General features: G+C 40.7%; 1 protein-coding gene across 1 annotated transcript; it reads left to right on the forward strand.

The window, feature by feature from the left end:
* The first annotated feature begins 202 nt into the window (after window positions 1–202).
* Window positions 203–10,432, forward strand: LOC309716384 (transmembrane protein 47-like). Its single transcript, XM_082550153.1, has 3 exons — window positions 203–542; window positions 3,275–3,415; window positions 9,624–10,432. The coding sequence occupies exons 1-3, from the start codon at window positions 326–328 to the stop codon at window positions 9,803–9,805; spliced, it is 540 nt and encodes a 179-aa protein (XP_082406279.1). The 5' UTR covers window positions 203–325; the 3' UTR covers window positions 9,806–10,432.
* Window positions 10,433–13,684: the final 3,252 nt, after the last annotated feature.

Genomic DNA, 13,684 nt, shown 5'->3' on the forward strand with positions numbered 1-13,684 from the left:
AGTAAATGTAACCTGAAAATAATAATGTAATGTTATCACTATACCAAAAATACTGCCAATAATATAATATAATATAATATAATATAATATAATATAATATAATATAATATAATATAATATAATATAATATAATATAATATAATATAATATAAACCCATAAAATGGATTATTTTGAAAAACGGATTCAACCGGATGTCTCCTGTTAAACTGTTCCAGCTGGACACGCGTGGAGCAGTGTGGGCTATGGTGGGAGAGGAAGCACGCAGACTTCCAGCGAGTTTAGTAACTGTGACCGACGTGCTGCCGTGTACCCTGTGAGGAGAAGATGTCCGTGAACGAGGTGTACGTGTTCCGACCCTTCAAGCTCATCGCTCTGCTGTGCGTCTTCCTGGCGCTGTGTCTGGACGTGGTGGCTCTACTCAGTCCAGCCTGGGTCACCGCGGAGCATTTCTCCCTGTCTCTGTGGGAGTCGTGCTCCCAATCGGTGGCTCGGCATCCCACGGACGAGCCCCAGTGGAGCTGCTTCTCCACCCTCACATCTGGTAGGAACAGTGTGTTTTGTTTGTTTAACAGTGCGCTGTTGCTCTTGGAGCCCGAATGCTGTTTTGTTTGTTGAAGAGGTTGAAAACCCACGACCAAGTTTTTTGTTGTTTACAGCTCAGATTGATCCTATAAACACGTTTTCGATCTGAAGGGTGGTTTTAGTGATGTGGTGTTTGTAATTATGTCATAGCGCACAGGATATATCCTGTTTTGAAATAAACAAAGAGGATACTGGACTGCGCAAACAGTCTGACTACAAGCTCTGACCACCATCCCCTGGGCAGACTTTGTTTTAGTTGGCTGCTGGTCAATAGATGAGGCATTCAGACTTCTCGCGCAGCTGATAAATTTCCTCTCTACATTCCAGATCGATGACGTGGTTTCACCGTGACAGCCTCACAGTGATGCTCAGTGACAAAGCCACACCTGACCAAGCTTTAACTGTTGATTTTTGTGACAGCTGGATGAGAACTATTTAACAAAGGGCTGGTGCTCATTGTTTTCTAATGCTTTAACTCTGTGCTTAGGTAAAGTGTTTATATGCAAGAAAGCTATGCATAATCCCTCTGGCACACAAAGAGTTAACCCACCCCAGCAAGCAGAAGGCTTTTAGTGGATTTGGAGAGACACATTCAGCATCTTCCCCTTCATCGACCTCACCAAGCCAGGACCCCCTAAGTCGCCTTTTGTCAGGCAGAAAAGCCACGTCCCCCGACCCCCATCCTTTCCCCCCAGGGAAGCAAATCCGCATTAAATTTACTAGATTTGGGAACAGTTGACTTTTGTCCTGTACAGTAAGGCTATTAGCAGGAGCTTTCATCTTTATTAAACACACAGTCGCTCACTGTTACTATTGAAATAAATAAAGGAAGACTTCAAGGATAAAATTGGACCGTTCCATTTAAGTTTCCTCATTTTGTAGCTTAAATGTTTAAAATATTTAAAATTTTTAGCTGTTGATCATTTTTCACAGGACTTTGCACATGCACCCTTGGTGTGATTGACCTCTCTTTGATATTGTGGAATGTGTTGGGGTGAATAGGAGGCGGGTTTGTTGCTCTGAGTGTCTGCAGAGCTCATTAAAACAAGAGCGGATGGGTGTGTTGAGGTTAAAGGTGCAGTTCATCCAGTGGCGAAAGAGACTAATTAGGCACGTACAAAGGTTCTCACCCTTGTTCTTGAATTTCATCTACAGTGGCAGTTCCTGATAGAAAAATTCACCATAGCTTTTTACCATCATTATGACAAATAACCAGAAGCTCAGGGAGAGACACACCCAGCGAAAATTGTGCGGTGAGCTTGTTAACCAAATGCAAATTCTCTTTCCGAGCCAAGTCGTTTAAGGTAGGGCGGGAGATCAAAGAGAGGATGCGCAATCAAGGTCGAGCAGACAAAAGATTTTCTCCTGAATGTGTTGCTGGTTTCAGTCTCTGTACCAACACTTGCTTGAACAGAGTTAAGCTCCATTCAAAAAAGGCCACGTGCTGCTTTTAAAAGCCTGGTGCTGTAGAGGTCTTTCCAGGAAAGAATGTGACGCGCAGGAAGATTTTAGTTTTACTTTTCCAACAGGAGCAGTTTGTTTGGAATATGTTAAGTAAATGTGGCATTAAAAAAGCCACTGTGGCTGCAAGAATTTGGAAGAAGCTGGCATTCACAATCACAAACTCCTGTTTCATAACCCAAAGCCTCCAAGGACCAAGGAGACATATACATAATACATAACCATAGACTGTATTTGGAAAATTTTGATTACAAACTCAGTTCCAAGAAAGTTGGAACCCTGCATAAAATATAAATAAAAATGAGTGTAATGGTTTGCAGATTTCAGAAACCCATATTTGTATTTGCAGTAGACCATAATAAACATATTGAATGTTTAAACTGAGACATTTTACTATTATATGATGGATACATCAACAGCACATCTCAAGAAAGTTGGAGCACAGGCATTTTGCAGCTACTTAGGAGCAGGTCGGTAACATGACTGGGCATAAAAAGAGACCAATTGAAAACTAGAATTTCACCCATCAAAACTGGAGCTGGACGTGCCTGGAATGGAATTAACCATGCATTTCACTGACTGAGTTTGCAGACAGGTGGAGGTAACAGCATCTACCTGCCAACCTCCTGCTTTGAAGCCTTAATGCAAGTTAAACGAGCATTAAAGAAAATAAATGGCAGAATTGTCACAAAGCTGTATATTAGTTTTAAAAAACAGATGTGTTTGTGTTCTTTTTTTTACCAGATTGCAAAAAAAAAAAAAAAAGTTTTATTTTTCTTGCAAAGTTTAACATTTGAACATAGGGCTGCTGATTTGTCTCCATTTGTATGCAGTTCTTGACATTTCTGCACAGGCCTGATTTTTTTTTTTTAATTCCAGAGGTTGCCACATGACATGCACAAATATGAACAGCTAGAAAAGTAGGGCAAAAATGTAGCCAACCAGCAGGACAACTAAGATTAAATAACGTGCATTAACATGAGATTCAGCCTTGGATTTTTGCATCTGTTCTCATTACAGGGACTTTGAGTCACTAATTATGTTCTTGACGGTTGCATTCCTGATGCGGGCCTGATGGCTCTCTGCGTCATTCAGTTCTCGCTGCAGGATTAGCTCTTGTTTCGTGTTTGTCAACACAGCGGTTCAATTCAGCCGTGCTCAACTGTGAATCGAGCTTTTGTTGATGAGTAGGATGCTCCTCTTTAACCTGCATGTGTCCTGTTCTTGCAGACTGGCAGATCGCCACCCTGGTGTTGCTAGGTGTCGGTGCAGCCACGACTCTGGTGGCCTTTTTGGTGGCCGTTATTTCCCTGTGCAGGGGCACGCAAAGACAACACTACCGCACTGTGGCAATATTCCTCTTCACTGCAGGTATGTCACCTTTCCCATATATTTATTTATTCATTCATTCACTTTTTATAATGTTTGGCTAATAACCCAGTGTTTCAGCAGTTTCCATATATGCCTGTGTTTGTGCTCCACTGCTCACATTAAATAGAAGCATGCAAAAGACACAGGCGAGTGAGCCTAGCAGGCTGAGCTTGTTTTCTCTGTGGTATTGCCTCTGGAGACCTGCAGGCTGATGTGCCAAGAAAAGGCAGCCACAGAATTTGCAGACTTACCAACAAAGTGAAGTCACTGAGAGGAAAAAAACAAAAAAAAGCCACCACAGACTCCTCGCCCATAACTGCCTCGTAGTTGGACTGCTGCTTCTTGCGTGCTTTGTAAGAATTGCCCTTAGGGTAAAAATAAACTGTGACACTGATGAGAATGAATATAAATTAAAAGCGTATAATTAAAACGAGCGGTCAGAGCATATTGCTCCAAATGGTATACGGCACCAAAGTGACTGACTCAAAGATTGTGCTCACTTTACTTTCAAAACGGTGATGAAGCGCAAACCACTTTCTGCTACTTCACTCGTGCCAAGTTCAAGTTTTCCAGTTTGCGAAATAAAATTATATAAGGAGCAGACAGTTTTACACTGTGCCTGTAGACCAAACCTGAAGTAATAACTGTCACATTTTAAGAAATCTACAACCCCAATTCTAAAAAGCTTGGATGCTGTAAAATGTAAATGTAAATAAAAACAGAAAATTATGTTTTGCAAACAGCATAAATCTTTATTTTATTTTATTTAATAAAGGAAACGTATTTGAGAAAGTGTCCCTTTTTTAAAAAAAAAAAAAGGAAAAATTAAGTGTAATGGCGGCAATATGTCTGTAAAAAGTTGGAACAATGCTATGTTTATCGCTGCTGAGTGGAATGATGTCCCGGTCATGTCTGAAATTGGATTCTGGGAGCTTTGAGTGCCGACGGTGTCTTTCTAAATATGTACGCAGCCATACCATCAGAGATGCTTTTGGACTGATTGCTGTCAACAAGATGGACAAGATCTCTTCTCCATACAGGGAGTGCAGAATTATTAGGCAAATGAGTATTTTGTCCACATCATCCTCTTCATGCATGTTGTCTTACTCCAAGCTGTATAGGCTCGAAAGCCTACTACCAATCAAGCATATTAGGTGATGTGCATCTCTGTAATGAGAAGGGGTGTGGTCTAATGACATCAACACCCTATATCAGGTGTGCATAATTATTAGGCAACGTCCTTTCCTTTGGCAAAATGGGTCAAAAGAAGGACTTGACAGGCTCAGAAAAGTCAAAAATAGTGAGATATCTTGCAGAGGGATGCAGCAGTCTCAAAATTGCAAAGCTTCTGAAGCGTGATCATCGAACAATCAAGCGTTTCATTCAAAATAGTCAACAGGGTCGCAAGAAGCATGTGGAAAAACCAAGGCGCAAAATAACTGCCCATGAACTGAGAAAAGTCAAGCGTGCAGCTGCCAAGATGCCACTTGCCACCAGTTTGGCCATATTTCAGAGCTGCAACATCACTGGAGTGCCCAAAAGCACAAGGTGTGCAATACTCAGAGACATGGCCAAGGTAAGAAAGGCTGAAAGACGACCACCACTGAACAAGACACACAAGCTGAAACGTCAAGACTGGGCCAAGAAATATCTCAAGACTGGTTTTTCTAAGGTTTTATGGACTGATGAAATGAGAGTGAGTCTTGATGGGCCAGATGGATGGGCCCATGGCTGGATTGGTAAAGGGCAGAGAGCTCCAGTCCGACTCAGACGCCAGCAAGGTGGAGGTGGATTACTGGTTTGGGCTGGTATCATCAAAGATGAGCTTGTGGAGCCTTTTCGGGTTGAGGATGGAGTCGAGCTCAACTCCCAGTCCTACTGCCAGTTTCTGGAAGACACCTTCTTCAAGCAGCGGTACAGGAAGAAGTCTGCATCCTTCAAGAAAAACATGATTTTCATGCAGGACAATGCTCCATCACACGCGTCCAAGTACTCCACAGCGTGGCTGGCAAGAAAGGGTATAAAAGAAGAAAAACTAATGACATGGCCACCTTGTTCACCTGATCTGAACCCCATTGAGAACCTGTGGTCCATCATCAAATGTGAGATTTACATGGAGGGAAAACAGTACACCTCTCTGAACAGTGTCTGGGAGGCTGTGGTTGCTGCTGCACGCAATGTTGATGGTGAACAGATCAAAACACTGACAGAATCCATGGATGGCAGGCTTTTGAGTGTCCTTGCAAAGAAAGGTGGCTATATTGGTCGCTGATTTGTTTTTGTTTTGTTTTTGAATGTCAGAAATGTATATTTGTGAATGTGGAGATGTTATATTGGTTTCACTGGTAAAAATAAATAATTGAAATGGGTATATATTTGTTTTTTGTTAAGTTGCCTAATAATTCTGCACAGTAATAGTCACCTGCACACACAGATATCCCCCTAAAATAGCTAAAACTAAAAACAAACTAAAAACTACTTCCAAAAACATTCAGCTTTGATATTAATGAGTTTTTTGGGTTCATTGAGAACATGGTTGTTGTTCAATAATACAATTATTCCTCAAAAATACAACTTGCCTAATAATTCTGCACTCCCTGTAGTTTTCCAAAAAGAATTCCAGTTTCCGATTCGTCTGATCTCAGATCAGTTTTCCACTTTGCCTCAGTATGTTTTAGATGAGCTTAGGCCCAGAGAAGACGGCAGAGTTTCTGGATCGTGCTCACATGGCTTCTTCTTTACTTTTGTGGATAGCACGATGAACTGTGTTAACAGACGGTGATTTCCGTGACAGAATGATTCCTGTTTTAATGCAGTGCTGCCTGTGGGCCCGACTATTACGGGCATCCAGTAATTTTTTGGAATTTGCCCTTGTGCATGGAGATTTCCCAGATTCTTGAATCTTTTGAAATAATGTACTGTGGACATAGAGGTATTGAAACTCTTAACAGTTGTAGATTAAGGAATATTCTTCTAAATTTGTTCCATCACTTATAGATTGGTGGACCCCATCCTTTTTTCTTTTTCTTTTTTTAGTTCCACTTATTTTTCCAGGCTTTTGTTGCTCCTGTCCCAACGTTTTTGAGACTTGTTGCTGCCATCAATTTTAAAATGAGTTCATTTCTTTCATGAAACAGTAAGGTATGCTGCTGTGTGGGTGTCGAATGAGCTGGTAGGTGGATTCTGTTACCAGTTTCCTCTTGTTACAGTCTGTGTGATTAGCTAACCGAGCCTGGAGCAGATTCATGTTCAGTGTAGAAACAAGACTTGTATCATCTTTCAAAGTCACACACTCTGAATGAAAGTGTTTCTTTATTTGTTAAAGTATTTCTGTTGCAAGTTTTCTGGTTTCTGTTGCAAGTACAAACAGTATGCATTGCCTTTTAAATACAGCATTAGATAACAGTGTGCTGCTGAAGGGAAACTGTAAGGGATCTTTGTCTTGCTCTGTATCTGAAACCTCACTCACAAAGGACCACTGTGGTCGACTTAATGGCTGTGGTTTTGACTGTTAGCCACTGACGGAAAAGCAGGGGAATGCTGTGTTATCCTTTCCTATGTGTAATTACTTTAAGAGCCTTGCAAGAATACGGCCGCCACACAGGCACGCAGTCCTCGACGGAGCAACAGCAGAAGGGCTGGACTGTTAAATACCCCTTGGCTTGACTGTGACTGTGAGGTATTTACTTTCTGTCCAGAAATATGACCTCAGCAGGGAACAAGCTCAGCCTGGGCTCCATCAGCAGCACCGCAGTCTCAGGCTACAGCCATTCCTCCTTCACACCCATTGCTTCTTCCCATAGGAAGGAAAGGCGGAGTCATACTTGCACAAAGACCGTTCCTCAGGCGTCACCTAGCATGCGTGAAAACGAACTGGAGTCGTTTGTGAGAGAAGGCCACAGTACCCTTTTGAACACCGACGCCTGGACTTCTGCATCCTGCGCGATGCAAAGGAAAAATGATTCACAGCCCTGGAAGCTGTTTCCTCGTGTGATACCTCGTGTGTCATTGAGATGAAAAGAATAAAGATGATTGTTCCACGCTTCACCAAAAAGACGAGAGAGTGTGAGAGAGAGCTGGGAGACTGGTTTTAGTTTAAAAGCCAGAATCTGCTGTTAACGTCAATCACTCTGGGGGAATTAAAGACAGGCCACTTCAAAAAGCTTCCAGCTTCCAGCGAGCAAGAAACCCACAGGGAGGGGTGTCACACAAAGATTGTTCTCTTCAAAAGCGTCTATTTATGGAGATGACAAACTAGATAGAAAACACAGAAGCCCATGAATGCTGTAACACACTTTTTTTCCCCTCTCTTAAAGCGCTTTTTGGTCCTCGCAAGATAAGTGAATGCTATAAAAAGCTAATTCTTGTTATGCACGGATTGAGGCTAGATATATTTTCCTTAGATTGCGCGTCAGCCAAATCATTTAAACAAAGGACAGAATTATTAGAGTAAAACAGCTTTTCCAAACAACCTACTTTTACTGTGGATGCTTAAATCATTTTACTTTGCACATAAGAAAAAAATAATAATTTCACTTAAAATAAACGAACATTACCAAGGTCAAAATTATTAGCACTCCTGATGCTAACAGTCAGTTGTGTGTCCTTTTTGCTGGATAACAGCCTGCAGTTGTTAGCTGTAGTTTTCAGCGTGTCTCTCACGCGTCTGCTGAGCAATCCCAGTCCATTCTTCTTTGGGGAATCTCTCCTCCAGATGTGATGGTGTCCTGTCATGGACCTTGGTCTTCAGTTCACTCCACAGATTTTCAGTAGGATTCAAGTCAGGGCTTTGACTTCTGATGTTGATCTTCTGGAAGTCGTCCTTCACCAGGAGTGTGAAGTGTGTTTTGGGTCGTTGCGTTAGAAAACAAAGCGATCACCCAGACCCCGTTTAGCTGCTGACTGCTTGAGGTTTTCTGTCCAAATCTTCACATATCCTCCTTTTTTATTCCTTCCACCTTGATGAGATTCCCAATTCCAGATGCACTGAAGCACTCTCTTAGCATAATACTTGCACCACAGAGTATGGTGTGGGTTGTACACCTCTTCCTTCCATCTCTGTGGCCAGAGAACACTAGTTTTGTCTCATCCATCTCATCTAATCTTTCTCCAGGTTGTCCTTGGCATATTTAAGTCTAGCCTGAATTTGCAAAATAGGAATTTTCTTGGTCTGCTGCCTAACAGTCTTTACTTTAAGACTACACTTCCTGATTTGGCTCAGTCATTCACATGTCTTTGCAGTTGTTCTGGGGTCTTTAGACACGTCTCTCGCTAGTTTTCTTTCCCTAGGCTGCTAGGCTTGTTTGGTACTTTGTAGCTCGCTTTGAATTTCTTGATGATGCTTCTCACTCCAGTTTTTGACATTCTGTGATAACTTAGTGTATACATCTCCTGCTTTGGGAACATCAGCAATTCTTTTTCCCAAGTCTAAATTGATTTCTTTTGTTTTTGGCATGATGCTTTCTCCACTGGCAGCTCAAACCCTTGCTGAAGTTTTTATACTGTACTGAAAGAAAACAAGCTCTGACTTTGACTCAGTAAAAAGTTATTTTTTTTCCTCAGGATGCTTTTGTGTGTGAAATAATACTGTTATAGAGTGCAGACAGAACAAATTTATGCTTTATGATAATTCCGTCCTCGTCTATAAACAGGACGAGGCTTATTGGGGAATAATCAGAATGTGTTTGCATATAATTGTTTTCATCTATGGCTCCTCAGGAGACATTCATTTATAGTTGTTCGTGCTAAATCTTAGGCAGCTCATTGTGACGAGATCACCTCACGGAACAGAAAGGCAGAGAAGAAAATCGCTTTATATAACCATTCTCTGCTTACCTATACCAGCTGCCTCCTCACTTCTTACACTTAAGCCTCTTTTCACAAGTAACTTTTTGCCTTTACAGCCATCTGTTTGCTGTCAGATTTGTGTTTCGCCTCGAGGAGGCCCTTTAATGTCACGTTTTTGACTTGAATCATGAATTTTGGGAGAACTAAATGGCTTTCACCTTCTGAAAGCACGAGCTAGTTATGTTATAAAATGATGTAGAAAACATTAAATGGATGATTAATCTGAAAGGCTTTACTTGTAGCAGTGATTATTTTAATGGTGTTGGAGTTACTGGGTTTGTTGATTAATTGCTTGGACAAAGGACAAATGGACGATTTTGATTTTAAACAAACAGTGTCTCATGATTGTCTCTGGTTTCAGTGGTTCTGCAGGCCTGTGCTCTGGTTCTCTACCCGATCAAGTTCATCGATGGAACGGTCCTGCAGACTTATCACGAGTTCAACTGGGGCTATGGGCTCGGCTGGGGGGCCACCATCTTCATGCTGGGTGGAGGAATCCTCTTCTGCCTGCGGACGGACATATACGAGGATGCAATGTACTGAACTTTGTCAGCCCTCTCTGCTCTGCTGGAAATACTTAAGAGGAGAATACAGACCCTACGTGTCCATTTCCCTTGCTGTGTTATTCTCGCCGTTATTTTTAGATAGGCCAGGGCTGTAGGAGTAGACTGCCCTCCCCCCCCCCTGCACCACACTGCCCCAGCCCTACCGGTATCGGGGGCGAGGTGGTAAAGCTAAAGCGCAGAGAGCTTTCTGGACACGCTCGAGCCACCAACGCTGGACGTTTCCACTGAATCTCTATTGTTAGAGAGGAAAGCAGATTCTCAGCACAGGCCTGGATGTGCAGTGAATATTTAATAGGACTGACTGATCACGTTTCCTTTTATTTTTGTAGCTTTTCATGAGGATAAAAAGCTAGTTGTCAGTTTATTTGTGGCATGATTTCCCACTTTATAGGAACAGTGAAAACCTCACTTCCTCTCGTGTGTTAGCCGAAACATATCTAGTAACTGTAAATTACTCAGCTTTGACGTATGCTATTGAGTGTTCATACTTTTGATTTTTTTTTTCTTTTAATGACACCAGTTTGTCTCAAATGGAAAAATGTAAATGTGTATAAAGTATTTCTACATGAAGAATTCTGAATAAATAATTGTAGTTTTGGGAGCATTTGGAGTGTAAATTGTTGCTTTCAGTATCAAAGGTGACATGCGGACACTCTCTGCTTACACGCTGACCTTTGACTCACTTTTTTTACCGCCCCTTTTTAGACTGGACAGCAGGGAGACAAAAATGCAAACCACTTTCATTATCGAGAGGACACATTCCTCAAAGGAAAACATCCCAGGCTGTTTAAAGAGGCAGCACCAGCTCAGAGTTATGATGGGTTTTTTATTTTTTTTATTTTTATGTTTTTAGTTTTTAAGTCCGTTTAGTTTCAGTTAGTTCCCAGAGCAGATTTTCTTGTTTAGTTTAGTTTTCATTGTTTCAATGTTTTGTTTTTATTAGTTTCTGTGTTTGTTTTAGTCTTTCCGGTGATTATTGAACGGAGGCGATATCTCAGAGCGAACATTCACATTTCTTCTAATATTTAGTTTCTTAATAGCCTTCTTAATGTCTTGTCTGGCAGCTTCTGCAATCAGAATCAGAATTAAGAACCGAATGCACTGCTGTGACAAACACATTTGCTTTTACAAGACGAGCTCTATAAATTCTCTATGGGCTCCTCTTGTTCATGTTTACTGTTTATTTATTTATTCATTCTCATTATTGTTATTTTTATTATTACTCACAGTGGCTAAAATAATCATGTCAAAGCTGAAAGGCAGGAAAAACACAAAAGTCAGAAAAAAGAAACTGGGAGAATCAGGAGGAAATCTAATAAAGAAGACAGAGTACTGGATGGTCTCCTTTGTTACTTGTACTCAAAAAAATTGCTAAATTGAACTAATTTAAAAATATATAAATTTTCCATTTAATTGTATCCATTGTAAACTGTTACATGTAATGGAATCTGGTCAAATGAAATGTACTTGATTGGTAGATTAATGGAAATATACTTGGTATAAACTTAATGATTAATTATTTGAATAAATAACCCTTTTTAAAAATATATTTCAATTGCATTTTTCTCACAATTGCTGCTTTGTGGTTATATAGGGTCACAAATGGGATTTTTCTGAGTGCAAATTCAAGAAAATCAGCACATAGATTAGAGTAAAAACACTTTTTAAAGGCAGCTGACTGTCTCAGTGAACCCATGAATGCCTCATCAAGCAAGATGTCTGCAAGATCACAAAATTCTAGTTTTTATTGTAATTAGTTGAAATGTTTTTTCCACATCTAGTTTGGGTTTTTAGTTTTATTTTAACTATAATAACCTCACACCAGGTTGCATGTATGTAAAGACATTATGTGCTGGTGCAGACATGGGCAGCACGTCCTCCTGTATTTGTATTCATGACATGCATTTTCTATACATTTGCAAGAGACTTTTGCACTGCTCTGTTATTTTACTTATAATGGACAATAATAAGCTTTCAGCTGTGTTTTTGTGCTTAAAACCTTAATATTTTGATCTTTTACATTTTTAATTCGACGTGTCTGACAGTGCACGAGTCATAGATGTTTATTAGTGCTAATGAAAAGCACGTTTAAGAAGTCCTGTTATTTCTCAGGGTGTTTGGGAACAGAAGGTATTGCCACACTTGGAACATCCTGCTGAAGTCTTCGTTTACCCTACAGATTACAAAATGCAACAGCTGCTAAGGACTCCGGAAAAGTTGATAAATATTTTTTCCACAGCTGCAGAAGCGTGAAAACTCCCCAGCTGTGGACAGCGTGTACACAAGAATCAACAACTCTAAAGGGGAAAGGGTTCAAATCATTGCATTGTGTGAAGCTGATATTTTGCCCCTGTAAGCTGTGACGGGTGGAAGATTTTTCCTCGTCTCATTACCTCCCAGGAATCTTTGAAATATGCTACACAGGTTAAAAGGTGAGGCGTCATGTGTCAGGCTAAAAGGGGACACGCCAAGTTTTACCAAAATATCTGTCAGGTGTGATCCAGTTTTAGTTTAATGTCCCTGATGCATGTAAAACCTTTTTCTTTTTTTTTCTTTAGCTAAAAAGTAAATTTTAACTAAAGAAAAGTCCTTTGGCTGTAGAGCCAGCAGAGCAAAGAGACTCTTGACACTGAGCAAGTGAAATATTTACTCAGGACACTAAAAAAAAAAAAAAAAAATTCTATGGTACAAGAATGCTTTTAAGCATTAATGTTAGATATGCACCCACAATATCCCAGCTGTTTCACATAATATGCACGTCTATCTCTTTGGCAGGAGGAGGTTCTGAAATGTTTGCCCACTCGTGTTAGAGGTCTCAAGTTGAAATGCCAGTAGATCTTTATGCTTTGCACTCCACCCACACAGTTGCTGTTCTCGCATAAAACGTTTCTGCAAAGTAAATTGACATTTTCACTAAAAAAGAAACCAAAAATATCAAGAATAAGAGTAAGTGCCAGATACCAAAGTCTCCTCTATATTTGCTGCATTTTCTTGAGGATTATGTTTAACCAGCACCTCAATAGTAATCATCTTGCCCCACCTAGTGGTCATGCCGAACATGTCAGGTGCTGCAGAGTGAGGAGGGTCACATTCAGGCACATTCTGGTGTAATAGTGAGCTCCCCCCCCCCCCCCCCATTTTCTCTATGTGCTACAAAGCTTTTAAAAATAGCAGTAGATTTTACAGTGTTTTTCCTTTTTTTTTATAAAAAAAAAAGAAAAAAAAAAAAGGAAAAAGTCCAATAAATGAATAAAACAAGAAATACCCACATGCAAACGTCCTTTATGAAAGCCATTGGGACATAAATCACTGTTATTTGTGTGAATTTGTTTGCATCTGCTTGACGATAATCTGGCTGCGGAGAGTAGCCTGGCCCCTCGGTGCAGTAACCAGCCAGGCCCTGCACACTTTTACCACGCAGGGACAGATTCCAGTTACTGAGCCTGGGGGACAGATGAAAAATTCACCCCTGGTACCTGTGGAAGAAATTTGTTTTACTGATACGACTGATTATGCACAGATGTTCTAAAAAGCTGAGAACATTTTAAATCCAAACCTGAAGTTGTCCAGCTTATGTGTTCCTTAACAGTGGAAGTCCTTGTGAACAAGGGTCAGCGCACTAGTAAGTCAGATAAATGGACTGGACTGTAACAGCCGGGCTATACATTACCCTCCTCCAAGTCCTCTGTTAAGACTGGCTCCACCAAAATTACACATTAACCCAAGAGCATTTCTCATCTTTCCTTGTTATCACTGCTGCCCTGCAACTTCTTTGGGTCCCATTGAACCCAGATGCAAAGGACACAGCAGGGTGTTAACGGGGAGCAAAATTCAAGCGTTTTATTGCTTGATGCAA

Source organism: Aulonocara stuartgranti (genome assembly GCF_965226115.1).
Source record: "Aulonocara stuartgranti genome assembly, chromosome: 10".
NCBI lineage: Eukaryota > Metazoa > Chordata > Actinopteri > Cichliformes > Cichlidae > Aulonocara > Aulonocara stuartgranti.